The sequence below is a fragment of the Emys orbicularis genome, chromosome 4 (genome assembly GCF_028017835.1).
Source record: "Emys orbicularis isolate rEmyOrb1 chromosome 4, rEmyOrb1.hap1, whole genome shotgun sequence".
In the NCBI taxonomy this organism is placed as follows: Eukaryota; Metazoa; Chordata; order Testudines; family Emydidae; genus Emys; species Emys orbicularis.
In genome coordinates this window covers 101,490,717-101,513,148 of record NC_088686.1, presented here as the reverse complement: position 1 = coordinate 101,513,148, position 22,432 = coordinate 101,490,717, and the positions used below count along the sequence as shown (strand labels likewise).

The following is a 22,432-nucleotide window of genomic DNA, read 5'->3' as shown; positions in this document are numbered from 1 at the left end:
ACCACTTTTGAGTATCTCTCTCTACTGAATTATTTTCTTTCCCCACATAACATCGTTAGTTCCCTATACTACACCTTTGAAGTTCTTTCCTCTACCACAATCTGGTGCTTCCTCTCTCCTCACTCCTGCAAGGATGAGTTGAAGGAGCTATTGAGTGGCTGTTTCACAGGTGGGTGACTGGGTGGCTATGGAAACTGGTAGAAGACACAAGGAAGAATAATACAAGAAAAGCAGTCTCTGGTTGCCTAGCAGCAGTCTTTGGTGGCCACAGGTGGTAACTGCAACACAAATATTTTCCCAATACCAGATATTTGGGATGGAATTGGGACCATTAGCAAATATCCTTGCATCCTTACTCTAGCCTAAAAACATAAAATGAATTTCAGTGCACTGATTTATGCAACGACTGTTCAAAATAAAATCACAACCAATGGCTCAAAGTAGAAAAGTCAAAAGGTCTGATTTCACTCCCGACAAATGAAAAAAGTCTATCTCTGCCTCTTAGCAGCAGCCCAAGGCCAACTTCCAGACATGCAGACTCTGAAAGCACCAAATTAGTAAGGCTTTTTATTGTATTAGTATTTTATTTAAACAAAGCTCTCTGCATACATACATCTCTCTTTCATACATATATCCCACAAAGTAAAAATGGCAGCTGGAAGTAAATTCAGACTCAGTAAGCTCTCCTTCAACTCTAAGTGGCCCATTTGTACAACCCTATCCATTACTGGCTGTCCTGCTCTGTCCTTAATTTCCCTGAAGAAACATTCAGATGCATCTATTTGTATATTCATGAGGCATCAAATAATTTTCACCCAACTATTGTGTTGATCTGTAAAGAATTACTCATTCACAACTCTAATGCAAGTCTGAACTTGCTTGGATGCTAACAATATTCTGTTAACAATTAATGACCATTTACTTAATTAAGCAATACAAGATACATGTTTTAACTCCATGTGTGGCTGATGAATTAAAGAATTCTAATATGTGTTTTATTATTTTATAATGCAATTAATTCATGTATGAACTAATTGTTTTTATTTTACTACTAACATTTTATTATATATTTTATTTCAGATTACATCAATGCTTAGTCTTTGAGCTAGTCTTACTAACCTCCTCGAGCAAAGCTATTGGATAGATTTACATCCAAATGTCCTGGCACTACCTGCTTAACCACAGTGGACATTCTTGAAGCCCTCCTTTCAGTGCCTAAAGTCAGTCAAAAAGAATAAAAGATTAAAAACTACAATGTCATTCAGACTAACATTACTCAAATGACAAAAATGTTCTTTTCATGCTGAATGTATTTAATTGCTGCCAATTTTGTACTTTCAAAGTTCCTTAAACTTGTTTTTAGAGATAATGTGTATATTTGCAACATTATGGAGGGTTAGGTATGACTAATGCAATCAAAGTATTTAATGATAAATGAAGCAAAGCAGGCACAAATTTGGGATGGTGTTATTTTGCAAAAAGACATTATTTGGATACACTAAGTCAGTTCCACCAACTGATTAAGCCAAGTAGACAAACTTTTCAAAATCACATGCTCCTGTTTCTAAAACATTATTTGAGTTAACTTTACATGAAACCTATCAGGTTTCATCACATGATAACTGAAACAGAATACTGACAAATTTCTTAGTGATTTCACTCAGATCTAGCTAAAGTAGAGTGCACTGCAAGAATTTTTAATTTATTTAACTGAAATTATACCTGGAAAAGAAATGAAAATTCATTCTGACTGTATAAAACATGGAAATAACCATTGCTTATGCACCTTCCACTACTTTTATAGATAAATACCGTATATGTGCATGTAGCATCAACTTCCAACAACCTTTACAAATTTTCACATAATATAAAATAAAGCATTGTTTCTCAATTTTCAGATTGGCGACCCCTTATTTGAAGCAAAAATATTTTGCAACTTCCTTACATTTAATATAAAAAGAGCAAAAAATATATTAATGATAACTGTGATAAGCCTATATAATACAACTATTATTACTACATTGGACCTCACAAACTTCGAAGGTATTGGCCACCCTGAAATAATTTTGGAAATTTTATTTGCTTTGTTTTAGAAGTGTAATAACATTTTGAATGCCTTGCAACTCTCCTGATTTCCTTCTGTGATCCCTCTGCTGCAACTCCTGGTTGAAAAACACTGAAATAGTGTGTCAAATAATAAAAATTATGATGGTCCAAATTTAGCTACAAATTTGGCCTGTCTGAAATTGTTCTGGAGAATAATTTAGTTTTCAACATTCTTGACACTATGGAAAACTCATTTGCAAAAAATTGGAGTAAATTAGCTACCCAGAAGCTGTAATATTAAGAAGTCACACTGAAGGAGTAACAGAAATCAGACTGGGGAGTCTAAGACACAGACAATCACAGTGGTTTTACTTTTCATCTTAGTTACAGAAAAGAATAGTGCAGCGTATATTTACCTGGAGACAAAGCAATTGTTGGCCTTACAGTAAGAGTATTACTGCCATTCATTTTACAGTGGATGGAAATTGCATTCAGTAAGGCTTGCAGATATTTCTCCTGTTCTATGCTGCTTGAAGATTCTAAATTAGGAGGAACTATATAAACACAGAAAAGTACAAAATAGATTAAATTATTGCTATATTTACATATATGTGTAAAACCAAAACAACATAGATAACAATCAGATGTAAAAAAAGTGACTGAGAATGAGAGCAGAGAGAACACTTTGCATTCTGCCTTTAATGCACATCAACATTTCTTAGATTCATAGATCATCAAGCCAGAAGGGATCACTGTGATCATCAAGTCTAACCTCCTGTATAACACGGAACTTCCGTAAATTTATTCTTGTTTACTAAAGCCTATCTTTTAGAAAAACACCCTATCTAGATTTAAAAACTGCCAGCGATAGAGAATCCACCACAACCTTTGGTAAATTTTTGCAATGGTTAATTACCCTAATTGTTAAACATTTGTGCCTTATTTCCAGTCTGAATTTATTTAGCTTCAACTTCCAGACACTGGATCTTGTTATGCCTTTGTCTGCAAGACTAAAGAGTCCTCTATTATCAAATTTCTGTTCCCCAGCTAGGTACTTACAGACTGTGATCAAGTCACCCGCTTCACCTTCTCTTTGTTAAACTGAACAGATTGAGCTTCTTGAGTCTATAACTATAAGGCATGTTTTCTATTCCTTTACTCATTCTTGTGGCTTTTCTCTGAACACTTTCCAATTTATCTACATCTTTCTTGAACTGTGGACATCAGAACTGGACACAGTATTCCGCTAGCGGTGGCACAAGTGCCAAATACAGAGATAATACATTAATCTCCCTACTACTCAAGATTCCTGTGTTTATACATTCAAAGTTTGTATTAGCCTTTTTGGTCACAGCATTGCACTGGGCGCTCATATTCAGTTGATTTACCTTTTTCGGCATCACTGCTTCCTAGGACAGAGTTCCCTATCCTGTAAAAATGACCTACCTTCTTTGTTCCTAGATGTATAACTTTACATTTGTTTGTATTAAAATGCATATTGTTTGCTTGTGCTCAGATTACCAAGCAATCCAGATAGTTCTGTATCAGTGATCTGCCCTCTTTATTATTTACCACTCTCCCAATCTTTGTGTCATCCACAAATTTTATCACTAACGATTGTATATTTTCTTCCAGGTCACTGATAAAAATGTTATGTAGCATAGAACCAAGAACTGACCCCAAGGGGATCCTCTGGAAACACACCCGCTCAGTGCTGATTCCCCATTTACAATTACACTTTGAAACCTGTCACTTAACCAGTTTTTAAACAAATTTAATGCATGCCATGTTAATTTTGTATTGTCCCAGATTTTTTACACAGAATATCGTGCAGTACCAAGTCAAATATCTTATAGAAGTTTAGATGTGTTGCATCAACACTTACTTTTATCAAACAAACAGGTAATCTTGTCAAAAGGATATCAAATCAGTTTTACAAAGATCTATTTTCTATAAACCCATTTGATATGCCTGAATTGCACTGCAGAAAAAAATCAGTAGCTTAAAAAAGCAGCACAGTGTACATCAGTTATTATTTTAAAAATCTCCATCTGCCAGTGGTCACCAGTGATAGCAGATTAACATCAGTTTTCCCCTACACTCAGAATGGGAAATAGCACAGTAACTTTGTAGTACCTGTTGGCAAATTTCAACTTTTTTTCTGATGACCTTTTTTAGTGACTACTGAATGTACAGAATAATTTCTTTAACATATTAAATTTTAAAAAAATTCCAAAAGATTGATTACTTACTTTAAAGCAATTGTGGTTTTTTGAGATGTGTTATCCACACAGATTCCACTCTTGGTGTGAATGCACCCCATGCATGCGTTCTGACTGACCTCATGAGCTGTACCCCTGCAGTGGCCTCAACCATCTCTGAGGTCTAGTTTACCCTAGGAAATTAGGTCTGTATAACTATGTCGCTCAGGAGTGCGAAAAATCCACACCCCTGAGTGATGCAGTTAAACTGACCTAATCCCCAGTGTAGATGATGCTAGGATGATGGGAGAATTCTCCATCGATCTAGCTACTGTGTCTCAGCGAGGTGAATTACATATGCCAATGGGAAAACCCCTTCCACTGGCAAAGGTAGTGTCTTCACTGAAGTGCTACAGTGGTGCAGGCTGGGCCACTCAGCATTTCAAGTGTAGACAAACCCTTTCTGAAAGTCCAAGTACACTATATCAACTGGATCACCCGTGTCCACATGCTTGTTGACTCCCTCAAAGAATTCTAATAGATTGGTGAGGCATGATTTCCCTTTGCAAAAGCCCTATTGACTCTTCCCCAATATAACATGTTCATCTATATGTCTGATAATTCTGTTCTTTACTATAGTTTCAACCAATTTAGCTGAAATTAGGTTTACCCACTTGTAATTGCCAGGACTGCCTCTGGAGTCTTTTTAAAAAATCAGTATTACATTAGCAATTCTCCAATCATTTGGTACAGAGGCTGATTTAAGCAATAGGTTAAATGCAACATTTAGTAGTTCTACTGTTTCATAATTTAGTTTTTTCAGAACTCTTGGGTGAATACCATCTGGTGACTCATTACGGTTTAATTTATTTGTTTGTTCCAAAACCTCCTCTATTGACACCTCAATCTGGGATAGTTCCTCAGAACTCTCACCTAAAAAGAATGGCTCAGTTGTGGGAATCTCAACAACCTTGTTTTCTTTGAGTGCTCCTTTAGTACCTTTATTGTCCAGAAGCCCCACTGATTGTTTGGCAGGCTTTCTGCTTCTGGTGTACTTAAAAAAAAAATTGCTGTTAGTTTTTGTGTCTTTTGCTAGCTGTTCTTCAAATTCTTTTTTAACCTTCCTAATTATATTTTACATTTGACTTGCTAGAGTTTATGCTCCTTTCTATTTTCCTCAGTAGGATCTGACTTCTAATTTTTAGGATGCCTTTTTGACTATAAGCGCCTCTTTTGCTCTGTTGTTTAGCCATGATGATATTTTTTCATCCTCTTGCTATTTGTTTTTAGTTGGGGTATACATTTAGTTTGAGCCTCTGTTGTGGTGTTTTTAAATAGTCTCCATGCAGCTTATAGGCACTTCACTCTTGTGACTGGTTTCAGTGGTAGCCGTGTTAGTCTGTATCAGCAAAAAAAAAAAAAAATAAAAAAATAAAAAAATAAGGAGTCCTTGTGGCACCTTAGAGACTAACAAATTTATTTGGGCATAAGATTTTGTGGGCTAGAACCCACTTCATCAGATGTATGAAGTAAAAAATACAGGAGCAGGTATAAATAAATGAAAGGATGGGGGTTGCTTTACCAAGTGTTAGGTCAGTCTAACGAGATAAATCAATTAACAGACGGATACCAAGGGAGGAAAAATAACGTTTGAAGGAGAGTGGCCCATTACAGACAAGAAGGTGTGAGTAACAGTAGGGAGAAATTAGTATTGGGGAAATTAAGTTTAGGTTTTGTAATGACCCAACCACTCCCAGTCTTTATTCAGGCCTAGTCTGATGGTATCTAGTTTGCAAATTAATTCCAGTTCTGCAGCTTCACGTTGGAGTCTGTTTTTGAAGTTTTTTTGTTGAAGAATTGCCACTTTGAGGTCTGTTATTGAGTGACCAGAGAGACTGAAGTGTTCTCCTACTGGTTTTTGAATGTTATGATTCCCGATGTCAGATTTGTGTCCATTTATTCTTTTGCGTAGAGACTGTCAGGTTTGGCCAATGTACATGGCAGAGGGCCATTGCTGGCACATATCACATTGGTAGATGTGCAGATGAACAAGTTGTGACTGTTCCTTTTAATTTCCATTTAACTAGTTTCCTCACTTTTGTGTCATTCCCCTCTTTGAAGTTAAATGCTACTGTGTTGGGTTTCTTTGGTATTCCCCCCCAACCCCTGGGATGTTTAATTACATCATGGTTGCTATTACCAAGCTGTAGAACTATCTTCACCTCTTCAACTAGATCCTGTGCTCCACTTAGAACTAAATCAAGAACTGCCTCTCCCCTTGTGGGTTCCAGGACAGCTGCTCCAAGAAGCAGTCATTTAATGTGCCCAGAAATTTTATCTCTGCATCCCTTCCTGAGGTGACATGTACCCAGTCAATATGGGGATAGCTGAAATCTCCCATTATTGTTGGGTTTTCTGATTTTTTAGCCTCTAATCTCCCTGAGCATTTCACAATCACTGTCACCAGCCTGGTCAGGTGGTCGGTGGCAAATTCCTATGGTTATACTCTTATTATTCAAGCATGGACTTCATCCCTATGGGGTGTGAAAACGTGGTGTAGCCCTGCATAGGAGGTTGATTTCCAGAGATCACTGCCAGTTGCACTCTTACTGAGCCGAGAGAGAGTCCTGATTTCTTCAGAGAAAGTAAATAGTCCAATATTGCTGAAACTAGAATGGTCAACACTGAGAACTGATGCTGAACTGCTTAGATAGAAAGCTTCTTCCATTTGGCCTCGTATGATTGAAGGTTCAACCTGGTTGAAGGTTTTCTGCGTTGAAGAAAGATGTTTTGGGCTGCAGCAGAGCAGCATTGCTCTGTAGATGTCATAAAGCCAGCATCCAGGCTGCAAGGTGTAATGATTTGGGGTCATCGTTCTGAGAAACCAGGCTGGTTTCTGTATTGCTATATTCATTAGATCTGAATACCTGCCTGGTCCATTCCGGGACTATCATGATCATACAATCATCTTGCCTGACCTTCCTCCAAACTTTGGGTATCACAGGTGTTGGTTGAAAGGCATACATTAAATTTGGAGCCCACAGGGTGAGATAGGCATCCACCTTTTGGAGCAGAACATATGGCACTTGCTGCAAACAGTTCCAATTTTAGAAACCCCCATATGCAAAAAATGACACAAAGGACTGAGCTCTTGAGGGATCATGTTTCTTTTAAATAAGTCTCTGCTGAATTGATCCGACAAAGTAGTCTGGAGGCCAGGTGTGGTATGATTACAGATACACCAATCCCAGAAATGCATGACTTCCTCGCAGTGAAGAGGATCTGGCTCCCCCCCCCCCCCGGTTGTTGATATGTTGTATTGCTGTGGTGTTGTCTATGAACACGTGGATAGTTAAGCCTTAAATAAAAGAGGTAGAAAAGCCAGTTGAATAGCCCTGACTTCTAGAATGTTTATATATAGAACCATCTCCTGAGGAGAGCATCTCCCCATAATCTGTAATTGGTGGAGCTGAATGAATGTGGTGTAAGTGCATGCTGCCATGTGCCCTATGAGTTTGCGGTGGGTCCTCAATGGTGTTTTTGGGTATTCCTGGAACTGTCTGATGAAGTCTGTCACTGTCTGAAATCTCTGAAGGAGGTATGCTCTTGCTGACCTAGATTCTAACATGGCTCTGATAAATTCTATGCTCTGATTTGGGATCTGTGTGGATTTTTTTTTTTTGACTTGGCGTCCCAGTGATGCAAAGAGATTTAGAATAATTTAAATGAGTTGGTCACTTGTTGTGGGGATTTCCTTGTCTAAATGGTTTTCTAGATAGCATTATACCTGGAGTCCTTGTTTTCTCATATGGGCTTGGCACCATTGCCAGAACTTTGGTGAAAGGCCAAAGCACAGGACTCCATACTGACAGTATGATGTTCATTCCTCCTGTGAGCTGGATGTATCAAAATGTGAAAATACGCATCCTGTAAATTGAGAGTCATGAACCAGCCCATAGGATCCAAATTGGGGATTATAGAAAGGTAGCAATACAGAATTTGAAACAATGGATAAAGGCATTGAGATGTCAAAGATCAAGGATCGGTTTCCAACTTCCTTCTTCTATAGTATTAAGCAGTAAAAGTCCTTGCCATTGAACTCTAGGGGTATTCCCTCCACTGCTCCTGGTTGTATGAGGGAATTTATCTCTTGCTTCAAAGTCTCTTGTGAGAAAGGTCCCCGAAGAGGGTCAAGAAGGGGGTTGGAACAGCTTGAAACCAGATGGGATACTTTTTGCTTATTATCTCAAGGACTGACTAATAAAAAATAAATAAATAAAAAATATATGGAGATATACCTAGAACTGGAAGGGACCTTGAAAGGTCATTGAGTCCAGCCCCCTGCCTTCACTAGCAGGACCAAGTACTGTCCCTGACAGTTTTTTTTTTGGTGTGTGTGTGCCCCAGATCCCTAAAGTGAGGTCACTTGATGCTGAGAATTGTACTGGTGCTCATATGGCGAGCACCTGGGCATCCGGTGTTGTGGTGTCAGAGGCTACCAAAAAGAGGCCAATGGTGCTGTGAATAAAGCTCTCTGTGCTGTAGCTGGTACTGAGGTCTGCGCTGTATGATCAGTACTGAAGGCAGTGCAGTCCTTACTCTGGAAGGGAATGGTCAGCGCCAGCTTCAACTTTGGTATGGAGATACTAGAATGAGACTCTGCTTTCAGGCTCTTAGTGGAAGAAAATGTAGAGGATGATTTCTGTGTCCTATTTGGGGAAGAAGATCAGTACCTGTCCTGGTCCTGGGAGCAGCGTCAATGATGGTCCCCTTTCAGAAGTCAATGCTGATGTGGCAGACAAATGGGTCTTGTGAGAAATGACCCAGGGCCTTGTGAGAAATGACCCAGGGCCTAAGAGTAGGGGTTTGGCTCACTGGGAAACTAGAGACAACTGCAACTGCCTTGATTGAAGAAGCTTCTCTGTGGATGTGCATGGATCTGATGAGTCTTGCATCAATTTTTCCAGGAGGAAGAGTTTGAGTCTTGCCTCATTCATCTTCTCAGTACACTTGGAGAATGATGAGCATTTGGAGCAACACTTCACGACATGTCCCTCTCCTAGGTAAATGAGACATCTAGAATGCCGATTGTTAACTGCTTTACGGGAGGGCAAATTTTAAACTCCTGTGACTTGATGTCAGCCATTTTAAAGTAATATACAATGGGGTAAACCCCTTGTACAGTGGGGTAAAGAAAACCTATGAATAAACCATTAAGTTGCTTAATTTTATTATAGCCAACAGGCAAAAGAAACCTATAGAAGAAATAATAACTATCCTAACCACAACAAATTAACACTAATACTAGAGCAAGGGATGTGGACACTCCAAGGGTTCTCTCTTGTAGCAATGAGTGAGAAGAAGGAAGTGACAGGTGGCTGGGACGCTCTGTCCTTTATGCCCTTAGCTAGAGGGCACTTAAGGTGCACAGTGGCCAGAACAACCAATGATATTAAAAAAGAAAAACTGCTCTTGAGCAGTAGGTCAAAGTGTACTACTAGGGAACCTCTAGTGAGCGGCAGCAGGGTCCACACAGACAGTGTGTGGCCTGGTGAGCACTGTAAATTTATAACCCAGTGCGGAGTCCACTAACCACTAACGTAACAGCCAATCCAAATATTGCTGTCATTATTGAATTTCTAATTAAAATATTTCTGAAGTTTTAGCACTTTTTTGCAAGTGCCTGTGAAATATGCAAAGCTCATAATAGTGAAATATTATGCCAGATGTGAACTGTTCTTTATAAATAGTTGAAAATATTTATAAATATAATTAATAAGTTTCAATTTCCCATGGTTATTTCACAGAGATACCTTATGAAGCAGTACTTTATTCAATGGATTATGCAGAAAATACTTAAATCATGCAATCTATCCTCATCATGAGAACCTTGAGTCACTCATTGCTTTTATGTAACTTGCTTACCATAGTACATTATGTTATTAACAGTGAAAAATTCCACAGGGCAAACTATTCAGTAATGTCAAGTACTTTAAAACAGATTTTTAGTATTTAATTGCAGAAGTGGAGGAACTTATTGATCCAGAAATTTCTATACTGATTGGATATCTGTTTTGCCACTTTCCACTCATGCTTTCTGAGCAACATTCTGATATTTTTTCTTAGAAATAAATTCCACTGGCTAGTTAATTCCCAACTCCCATGATACCATTTATTTCAAAGAGGTAAAAGGACCCTTCATTCTGCTCTAATTTCTCTGGGTCAGGCTAGGGTTTGGATAGTTAATCGCAAACCAAATTCTTCCTTATTTAGATAACCAAGTTCACTTTTGTCTTGAATTCTACTTCTAACACTATATGCCTAAGAGATGCACCAGTCCTGTTTTCTTCACACAGTCACAAGTATTTCCCCCCCCAAAATATATATATATGGAGATATACCTATCTCATAGAACTGGAAAGGAGCCTGAAAGGTCATCAACTCCAGGCCCCTGCCTTCACTAGCAGGACCACGTACTGATTTTGCCCCAGATCCTTAAGTGGCCCCCTCAAGGACTGAACTCACAACCCTGGGTTTAGCAGGCCAATGCTCAAACCACTGAGCTATCCCTCTCCCAGTACTTAGACTTTCCTTATTGGCTAGCATCTTTGAGGTATTAACTTTATTCAGTGTCATTATCTTATCCTCAGAACAAAACACCATATACAGCTCACTCAGGCCCTCTCAAAAACATAAAACCAAGACAGTAACTATGAGAAAGAATAAGAATTAAAGACACACCATGCAGCTCATGTGGGAGGTGAAAGTCGAGAGTAATGTGTCCTTCACAATTCATTTCCCTCTAAACATGCAATTCACTTTCCTCCAATATTCTCTTCAAAGATACTCCATTATGACAGATCTTGCACTGTTCCAGTGGTGATCATGGGAAAGATGAACCTTTATCTCACCCAAAGAACCCAAGCAGAACTCTGGAAATCTCTCAGGCCTTGGTTTTATAAAAAGCTCTCTCAAAGTAAAACTAAAATTATGCTCAAAGCCATCAGAGAGTCAAATGGGTAGAATTTGCTCTAACTATTGCTATATCCCACAAATAATGACAACATGAACTCGTGTGTGATGCAAGAAAATAAGGTGCAACAACAAAACCAAATTAGAAGAATATTGTTTAAAGAAAGCAGGTGGGGTTGCTGTAAATTAAATAATTTATTCATGAGAACACCATACATCTCTAAAGGAAAAGAACCTCTTTCACTGAAACAACACATGCAGAAAGTCCAGAAACATAAGCTCACCTGCAGTATGTGTGTTTTGAGATTTGAAGAGGCCGACAACTCCCTTTCCATGGAAGCCCCCAGCTCTTAGCAGCAGAGTACTGATTTTTGAGTTTTTCCAGCAGACAACTGGCAGACGATTGTGACGATAACAACGAGCTACCCTCTGCAAACTGCTGTCCTGCACAGACTGAGGTACTACCAAAAGTCCAGGATAGCTATATTAATCAATAGAGAGAAAATTAAAAAGATAATCAGAATTATTTTCTAAAAGATTCTTCCTTTTCCTTTTTAAAACAGGATATGTATATTTCTTAATCTGCAGTTTTCACGGATATATGCACTTTTATTTATCATAGAATCATAGAATATTAGGGTTGGAAGAGACCTCAGGAGGTCATCTAGTCCAATCCCCTGCTCAAAGCAGGACCAACACCAACTAAATCATCCCAGCCAGGGCTTTTAAAGAATAGCTAATTTTTGTAATACAGTGTATTTCTGATTATTATTTTGATAGGATGAAGAGTATTAGAATTTTAAAAAAGCAAATTTCATTGGAGAAAAGGTAAACGACTACTTCCTTTTTTTCTTTCATTTACAGTCTTATTTGTTGATAAATCTCCTTGCTCCCCATTTATTCCTGAAATTCTCTCCTCAATCTGTCATTTGAACAGAGTCAGGGTTATGAGAAAGACATAGAAAACAGATCACTGGGGCTCTTCAAAGGAAACAAACATTATTTTTATATTTGACACCAGTGATTGTGTACAGGCGCTGACATTTTAAAGGCAAGAATGTTTAGATGCTTTGAATTAAAACACAGTACTTTGGCATTGACCATAACTAGCTCATGTCAAAATGCATTTAAATATTTTAGTAAGAAACAATTTTGGAACAGCACATTACAAATTGCTGGTTATATAATGTTTAAAAAAACAAAACAAAGACAGTTTGGGAACTTCCACGATAAAATGATTTTGAAAACGGAAAATCAAGCAAGAGTGTTGTCTCTGGTTATGTAAGTGGAAGAAGGATTCAAGGCGTTTGAAAGATTTCTTCTACCTCCTACAAAGAGGATTCAATTAAAGTGTCAGTTTTATTTTGAGAGAAAACTAATTAAAGAGAGCACTCGGGAGATTTTACATTTTACTAAAGAACCCCTCTTCTTCTATAATGCACAACATAGGATTGTTTGTGACACAATGTAAGTGAACTTATTTGACATTTACTGAACTTCATCATTAGGGAATGAATGCCTAATCCATTTTATGGTCTATTTCCTAAAATACAGTACCTGAACCAAAATCACATGACATTAAATAACCACTCATATCCTGAAATTTGTAAACCAATTGGATATTGACTACTTTTCTCAAAATAGTGACAAAAATTCAAACAGGTATTTTTTGGGTAAGGATAAGATATGAAAATTATTTTAAAAATATAGTGATTACAAGCAACTTAAAAGCATAGTTAATATAATGCAGTGATTTCTTTGGTTCAATTTAACTAATATTCGCTAGTGATTGAATAAAAGTATTGCTGTCACATTGGTGCTTTGGATAAGAGACAAACAGCCTGGATTTAATATTCTTTTGTGCTCTTTCCATGAAAGCGATGGCAATTTCATTTTTCCATAACGAAAACCACTTTTAGCCTGCAGTGTCTTTGTAGGATGTGAGTGCTTCAGTGATGAAACTTCTGCAGATTTGCTGTTGTGTTAAACAGCATTTTTGTAGGCACTGATAAAAAATCTCAGTTAACTTTCACAATAAAAAGGGCTTATGCATTAACTTCAGACTGACGTTCAGGAGTTCACATATAGTATATGACAAACATTTTAAAGGAAGTGCTCCAACAACTGGTTCATGAGTTCTTATTTGCAGTTTCTGGTTTGAACTGTATTAATAAACATGCACTTCTGGGGCTTGTTTTCCTAGTCTCAAACAGAAGTTTTAGGTGTGTAACATCCAGTAACTTTAAAATGAATTGATTGTATGTAGCTCCCATGCATTGACAGAAGAATAGAAATTTAGGAGCTTTCAAATTAGGATTTTATAATGTACAAAAAGGACATTATAGATCCAACTAAAATACAATTCTTAGTAGCTGAATATACAGAGCTGCTAACAAATATGTTACAACAAAAAGAGAGAGAAAATCAGCACTGCTATGTTTGCTGTAAGTTCAGTGTTATTGGTTTTGGGTTTATGACAAGTACCATTTTCTCAGAATACTTTGCTCTCTAAATAGATGTGTTATATGTAATGGATGTTGTGGATGATGTGTAATATGGCAGATACACATTTCTAAACATAAGAGTGAACTGATTAACTCACCTTCTACAAAGTGAATACATCCTGTTCAATGCAGTTATTCGGAAGTATTCTGTTTTGGAGCGAGAAGAGCTACTACTGATGGTCCCCAGTCCCAAACGCTGATAGTCTCTAAAACAGGCTCTCTCTACTAACTGCTCCATTGTTGACTTTTCTGAGGCTTTCAAAGTACCACTTGTGTGCAATTCACTGTCATCTGAAACTGAAGTTAAAATACTTTTCTAGCTTAGTATTTAGAAATGCACTAGTTATATAAAGTAGACTGCGATGCTTCATTCTGAGCAAAACATTACATTTACCAAATCCAGCAATTGCTGATGGCAGGGACAAATGACAACTGATACCAATTTATACAAATTATAGCCAACAGGCTACAAATTTTATTAAAGTAATTTAAGATAAAGGCTACAATATCCTGGAACTGATGGAAGGGAGCATATGTGAAGCAGCAACACCCTAAAACTGTCACCAGCATCCCAGTGGCATGCAAATATTATCAATGACCTAAACAGTTCTATTTAAACCTAAGGCAAAGATGAGCCCATATAATTCCAAAGCTAGTAGTTCAGCATAATCTTCTGCACTGGGAAAGTTGATTTGGGATCTTCAGTTACTCCTGTGGATCTAACCTACAGGGTCCAAAGAAGTGGGAATTATGAACATTCCACATGCCACCCACCACAGAAACATAGAAATTACCTCACTACATCAGTATCTAGTTTAGTATCCTGTCTCCAAAAGCAGCCAGCACCAGATGCTGCAGAGGAAAGTATAAGAACCCCACAGTAGGGAGATACCGGATAATCTGCGCCTCACATTAAATAATTAACTGATCTCTAACAGTTAACATGAGACATGAAGTTTAATATCTCTTCCACAAAATTTATCATTAATTATGAGATATCTTGATTCTAGATATCTTGTTATCCATATTAATGTCCAATCCATATTAATGTCCAATCCATTTTTTGACTCTTTATACGTTCTTGGCCTCAACTTCCTTTGGCAGTAAGCTCCACAGTCCATCACGAGGTCGGGAGACCAACCCAACCCTTCTCTACCCACATCACCAAAACAATTTAAGCCTTGCCCAGAGGAATAATGTACCCTGTTGTTGCACAGAACAGGAGAAGTCTGCTCTCCTTTTCCTGCCAGTGGGGCCAATGCCACAGGAGCTGCATGCACTGCAGACTGAGAGGCGCTGCAACTTCTCAGTACACGCACTGCTGAGCACATACAGCTCAGCGAGGTGGCAGCAGCCAGCAGGGCACCCACCTGTGCCGATCCCGTGGGGCAAGACGAGGTGAGCCAATCTGACCTGAGCCTGAGTGGGGTTGGTTGTTTTCACACCCAAACCAACCCAGACCCAACACTTGTAGTTGGGCCCCATCAGGTTTGGGTCAGATTGCAGAACACTAATTCACAGGCAGTGACCTGGCATATAAGAGAAGGGTGCTTGGAGTCTATTTGAATAATGACTTGAAGAAATGCTCTGCTAAAGTGGTTTTCAGTTCTTGATGCCTCTAACAAGGGAGTAATGTTGTGGAAATGTATGAACCCAATCCCACATAGTTGCCCTACAGATCTCAGAGATTGGTACACTTCTTAAAGAAGCCACAGGATCTGCCTGGGTCCTGGTGGAGTGGGCACTGATCTAAACTAGCTAGCTCAGTATACTCTGATGCAACAGTTAGATATTCTAGGGACAGATACTGCCAGGCCCTTCATCCTACCTATGAAAACTACAAATAATCTCAGGGAATTCCTGAAGGTGAATGATAGTGCCCGAAGCACATCCAGGGTATGCAGTATGGCTTCCCCTTGGCTGGAGTGGGGCATAAGAAAAAAGACAAAGCTATACTGGTATTAGACAATCAGGTATTACTTAGAAGTCTGAGACTACTTTCAGCAAGATTTTAGAGTGAGGCCTAAAGGCCACCTTATCCTTATGCAATATATGTATATTGTGTAATATAGTATATTGTGCACCAGTCATAGTAATACATGCCTATATTTCTCCTTCCCTTTGGGCAGATGTTACTGCCACAAGGAAGGCTATCTTCATGGATAAATGATAAAGTAAGCAAATAGCTAGAGACTCAAAAGGGTGGGCAATCAATCCCACTAGGACTATCTTAGAGATCTCAAGCAGGGGAAGGCTCCTTAACTGGGTGAAACAGGTACATATGGCCCTTAAGGAATCTAGCTACTGTCAGCTGGGAGAATGCTGTGTGACCCAGAATGGGAGGGATGGTTGGCTACCCAGTGTACTCTTAAAGAGCTTATAAACAGTCCTGCATTTTCCAGCAATAAAAGGTAACTCAAAATAGCAGGTATCTCAGTGTCTAAGGGAGCTAACTGATGTTGCTGGGTCCAAATAGCAAATCTTTTCCACTTTGCCAAATATGTAAGTCTAGTAGGTCTTTTCTACTGTGGATTAACATACTTTGGACCTCTGCAGAGCAACTCCTCTCAATGATGGTTTGCTAGTCTTCATCTAGGCTGTCAAGTGTAATGAATCAGGGTCTGGATGGAGGATCTACCAGCCGTTCTGGGAGATTATGTCTAGAAGAGGGAAGGGTACTGGATAGATTAATCAGGTCTGATAACCAGAACTGTCTTGGCCAAGCCAGTACCAGCATGATCATAACAACTGCAGGCTTCCTTGGGACCTGTGCTCAAGAGTCCAAAGGTCTAGGGCCTGGAGATGGTCCAGGTGAAGTCCCAACTCGAGTGTGGAATCATTTGTCACTAGTGTCTTAGATGGCAATGGTGGGGAAAAGGATAGTCCTTTACGAGTTTAATGACAATAGGACTTCTGGGGGACCTGCACCTTTATGACTATAATATCTTTTGGGAAGATACAAAGATTTCAACCACATGACTTAAGTGAAGTCTGGCATACTGTATTATGTAAGTGCAGGAGGCCATGTCATCTAGAAGTCTGAGGTATGCTTGTCCTGAAGTTTGAGGATGAGCCTGTAAATTGTTGTTGAAATCCATGATGGTGTTGAATCTGTCCTGAGGCAGACAAACCTTTGCTGCTGTAGACTATGAATTGTATCCTCTGGGTTGGTACTAATACTGACTTTTATATGTTAACTTTGTGGCGGGCAGTGAAAAGCTGAAGTATTTGATGATTGGAGCTGGTCATGTGCTGTGTGATTTCTCAGGAATAAACCAACCGTTGAGGTATGGTACACCTAGATTCCTTGCTTTCTCAGGTGAGCCACCACCAGTGCGAAGCATTTTGTGAATGCTGTTGTTGCTGCTGGTAGTCCGAATGGAAGAACTCTATATTGATAATAGGAATTTCCCACTTGGAATCTCAGGTAATTCTAATGAGCTCGATGGATTGTTATGTGAAAGTAGTGAACTTGGAAGCTGAGAGCTGCAAACCACTCCTGGGGATCTAAGCAGGGGATTATAGAGGCTAGTGTTACCATTCTGAACTTGGGACAGCTAAATACCTTGCTCCAAATCCAGAATTGGGCACCAGCCTCCCTTTTTCTTTGGAATTAGAAAATAATGGGAGTAAACCCCATTCCCTCTGTATTCTACAGGCACTTCTTCCACTGCTTCAAGACTTAGAAGTGATTCCACCTGTAGCTGTAACAGTCTTTCGTGGGAGGGATCCATGAAAAGGGATGGGGAAGGGAGATGGGGGGTAGGAAGGGTCTGAAATTGTATGGAATATGCCACCATGATGATCTCTAAGACCCAATGGTCTGTGGTGCTGAAAAAATAAAGTAAATGGTTTCCAAAAGGAGAAGAGGAGTAAAAAAAGATCCTCTAGGTGTTATAAATGGCTCCTGACCAAGGCATCAAACCAGCTGCCTTGAAGCTGTTGCAGTGAGTGGCTGACAAAGAGAAGACAAAGGGCATCTCTTTTTTGGCACCTCTGCTGAATATAGGAGCTCTGCTTGGAGTAGGTCTGGTGCAGATGTGGTTACTTCCCAAAGATCTTAAAGGTGCTTGTGAGTTGGCTGAAACTCAGAATTTCTGGTTCATGGGAAATTTTGACATTTTGAAATTTGGTTTCAATCTGATTCCAAGGTTGTTTGTACCTCTCTAGGTATGCCAGAAAATGTCAACCACAAGGACTTCCTCATAGCAATAGATGTGGCCATGGTCTTAACTGTTGTGTCTGAGATACAGCCTCAGCCTCCAGTCTAGTACAGCATGGTGAGAAGGGTGTGCTGACCTTCAGAGACTAACAACTGCAGCGAAGAGTGTAAGCCTTGCTCACCTTTTGCTTTCTTGAACAACCTGAAAATGCCCATCATTAAGTGGCATCATCACATCTCAAGAAGGGCAGTTCTTAAAACCAGGAGACTACAGTTCAGCCATAAGGGTTGGAACCCAGTACTGAGGAAGCCTCACAAACTAAGGAATTTTTTAAAAATTTTTTTTAAAGGTGTGTGTGGGGGGGGGAAGACAACAATTAACCCATTAACACTAAACTTACTAACACTTCCTGCCTTTTATGCATTCCGGGCAGCAGGACATACAGGGTGCAAGCGCAACTCCAGTGGACACTGCTAGCCAAAGAATCCAAGCTTGAGCGCAGGGAGTGGACACGCACCACAATTGGAATCTATATGGACAAGGACTGAAGAAGAATCCGGATTTTCACACAATGAGAGTTATTTCTGACTAATGTGAGGACATTTTCCCTCTGATTTCTTTCCCTTCTCCCTCAGATGAGGGACGAGCATTAGGTATTTTTAGCCTTTTCCTTGAAGGCTTTGTTCATTCTTTTTGAGAGCACACAATGAGCCAAGCTTAAGAGTTCAGTAGGAATGAGCTTTATATACATCCACATATTTTGTCCCACTCACACTTACCAACTGGTCCAATCATTTTATTAATGAAAAAAAGTATTTTAAAAATGAAACAAACCAGTGCTGTGATAAATAGGAAACATTTGGCTTGTGTAATGTTTTGAAGAAATAATTAATTTTTGATACACTTCATTATCTGAAATAGTAAATAAAAAAAGTGAAGAATGGTGTGACAAAACAATACCTATTTAGGTATAGGAGAATCTGGTTCCCTCTAGTGGTATATGTTTTATAGTAGCATTGATCCAGATTAGGAAAAAATGGATGTAGTGACAGCAGTTGTATGCAGTGTTGTTGTAGCCATGTTGGTCCCAGGATATTAGAAATATAAGGTGGGTCAGATAATATCTTTTATGGGTCCAATTTCCATTGGTGAGAGAGACACGTTTTTGAACGTGTCTCCTCACCAACAGAAGTTGGTCCAACAAAAGACATTACCTCACCCACCCTCTCTCTGTAATGACTGCAGCACATTTTAGAAACTGAGGTATTTAGAAAAAAACAAAACAAAATGAACACTTTCTGCCTTCAGCACCAATACTTTCCATTGATGTCTGGAAGTGTGATATTTTCACATGTAATACTTTTTGTTAATTGAAGAAATCCCCTCATTTTATACTTTCACATCTGTTGATAGAACCTATGCTATTTGCTTCTTCTTTACACTTGCCTTTCTAGAATGAGACTCAACCATTCTAGATTAATGGCTCATGACAAACTGTTTAACAATACTGTACATGAACGCTGCTGAGTTTGCCTTAATGCTGTTAGCCAACGTTATCCTTGTCTACTCCAGGGTGCTACACAGGGTGGTAAGCAAAGTTGTGCTGAGCACAGTTTGGTGATAAAAAAAAGGATCTGAAATTTGAAAATTTCCGCTGCAAATAAACTAAGTTAAAAGCTTGTGCTCCCCCTTATTTCCTACAAACATGGGAAAGTAATAAAAGTTCAAAGTCTTCACCAAGTGATAACATTTGAAACCTTTCAGTCTAATGTCTGAAATAGATCCTTTTACCAATTAATTACTGTTTGAGAATCTCTTTACAGGTCAGTGTATTTGAATGGATGCATAAGCTCATCTGATAATATGAATATATTTTACCAGAAATATCATCATCTTCATTCCAGCCTGGACGATTCCCTCTTTCTTCCACTATTGTGCCTGTCTTCTTCTTTAATAAGTATTGACGACCAATTGTCATCTTCCCTGCACGTTTGGCTCCTTTCACAATTGTTTTTGAGAAGGTGCTAGAATTCAGAAATAAATAACAATGCCTGATCTCAAAATGTAGGTAAAATACAACAGTTATATTTAACTCTCACTAATATTCAGTATCTGTGTCGGTATACCAAAATACACTTGTAGGATGCATCTTCTCACCCACACAAAGCATGTTTAACAATTTTTCATTTAATTTCAAGAAAGAAAAGTGAGGTCAGGACCTCAGAAAATGGGCTCCTACAATTTTAAATTCCTAGTCCTGGGATTTAGGAGAATGTGCTGTGGCAACACTATGCCAACTGTGTCCAATAGTAAAGAATAAACAACCATCTTCTGTTTGCAGGTTTTAATTTTGTTGGAAATATAACAAATAAATCTTCCTGGTTAACAGACTGAAGACATGAAAAAAGAAATCTAAAAATCTCTGTATTCCAGAATTATGTTGGGATTCTAGTCCATTGAGCCCAAAAGGCACTAATCAGTAGAGGAACACATGAATTGCCACTCTGTAACAGACTAATAATCCACCTAGTCTAGTAAGGTGCCTAATAATAGAGTATAACATATTCATAGATTCCAAGTCCAGAAGGGACCATTGTGATAATCTAATCTGACTCCTGTTTAACACAGGCCAGAGAACTTCCTCAAAATAATTCCTAAATCATATATTTTAGAAAAACCCCAATCTAAGTTAAAAATGGTCAGTGATGAAGAATCCACCAGGATCCTTGGTAAATTGTTCCAGTGATCAATTACCCACACTGTTAAAACCTTATGCCTTATTTCCAGTCTCATTTGTTGAGCTTCAGCTTCCTGCCATTGGATCATGTTTTATCTTTCTCTGCTATATTGAAGAGCCCATTATTAAATATCTGTTCCCCATGTAGCCACTTATAAACTCTGATCAAGTCAGCCCTTAATCTTCTCATTGTTAAGCTAAATAAATTCAGCTCCTTAAATCTATCACTATAAATAATGTTTTCTAATGCTTTAATCATTCAATCATTTTCTTTGAACCCTCACACCCTTCTTGAACTGTGGACACCAAAACTGGATGCAGTATTCCAGCAGTTCTGAATTATTTTTTTTCCAGAGTCATTGCTTCCAGGATAGAGTTCCCCATCCTGTAAATATGGCCTACATTCTTTGTTCCTACATGTATATGTTTATATATAGCTGTAGTAAATACATATTATTTGCTTGCACCCAGCTTGCCAAGTGATCCAGATTGCTCTATTTTTGTGTTGCCTGTAATTTTCACCAGTGATAATTTAAGTTTTTTTCCAGGTCATTGATTAAAATTTTAAATAGAGAAGGGCCAAAAACTGATCTATGTGGGATGCCACTTGAAACACATACTCAATGACAATTTCCCATTTGCAGTTACATTTTGAGACCTATCAGTTAGCCAGTTTTTAATCCATTTAGTGTGTGCCATGTCAATTTTATATCATTCTAGTTTTTCAACCAAAATGTTGTGTGGTACCAAGTCAAATGCCTTACAGAAGTCTAAGTATTAACACTATTACCTTTATCAGCCAAACTTGTAATCTCAAATTAGTTTGACAAGATCTATTTTCCATAAACCCAAGGCATTAATTATATTACTCTTCTTTAATTCTTTATTAATTGAGTCCTGTATCAGCTGCTCCATTATCTTGCCTGGGCCTACAATTACCCAGGTCATCCTTTCGATCTTTTAAAAATACTGGAACAACATTAGCTTTCTTCCAGTCTTCTGGAAATACATCAGTATTCCAAGACTTACTGAAAATCAAAATTAATCATCCAGTTTGCTCCTCAGCCAGCTCTCTCAGAACTCTTGAATGCTTTGAATGGACCTGCTTTGAAGGAAGACTAAAAAACCCAAACTCTACATTACAGATCACTAGAACAACTGCACAATACCATCCCATGAGTGTAAATTTCTTTTTACCTATATTGGTGACCAATCCATACTCTGAAGTATGAGGAACCTCTTTATATGTTGCCATAGAATTAGTACAACTGCAGATGTTATTCATATAAATGCTCAACTGTATGCTTTGAATCTTATTACAGTAATTACTTCCATAATTTCCTAAGGCACGTATTTCAACAGGTTAATTATACACTTTTATGACTAAATTCATACATATTTTTACACTAGGTAGCTTTTGTTTGGCATACCTATGTAACATGCTTGACAGAAGCTAGACAATTCAGCTTTATTGAGGACTACTGAAATGAACTTGCAATTTTAGAAAGCCATCAAAAATGACACAGAATTCAATGCACTGGACTAACAGTAAACAAGAATATCAATAATAAATTCATATTAAAGAAAAATAGATTATACCTTACCGAAAGGAAGTGTTCTTTTCTTTTTGCTTTGGCAAGATTATCTGCGGTGCAGTTTGCCCAGCTGCAAAAGCAAAGGTGCTAAAGATGGACTGGGGATAACGGAACTTCATTAGCTGTTTCCTAAATATTTCTACCACTTCAGGACTCACTTCCTCATCAAATGCTACTTTAATTAACTGCAAATAAAAAGACATAACATTGTTAG

The 22,432-nt window shown here is 38.4% G+C and overlaps 1 protein-coding gene across 1 annotated transcript in view; it reads right to left on the bottom strand.

Moving 5' to 3' along the window:
* The window catches only part of SBF2 (SET binding factor 2), a 483,108-nt gene that overhangs the window by 58,380 nt on the left and 402,296 nt on the right, over nt 1-22,432 (bottom strand). Inside the window, exons 25-30 of the mRNA XM_065403329.1 lie at nt 22,228-22,403; nt 19,765-19,910; nt 13,822-14,020; nt 11,504-11,700; nt 2,463-2,600; nt 1,120-1,215 (exon numbers count right to left, since the gene is read on the bottom strand). Coding sequence (XP_065259401.1) covers nt 1,120-1,215; nt 2,463-2,600; nt 11,504-11,700; nt 13,822-14,020; nt 19,765-19,910; nt 22,228-22,403 — 952 coding nt within the window. The remainder of the gene's footprint in view (nt 1-1,119; nt 1,216-2,462; nt 2,601-11,503; nt 11,701-13,821; nt 14,021-19,764; nt 19,911-22,227; nt 22,404-22,432) is intronic.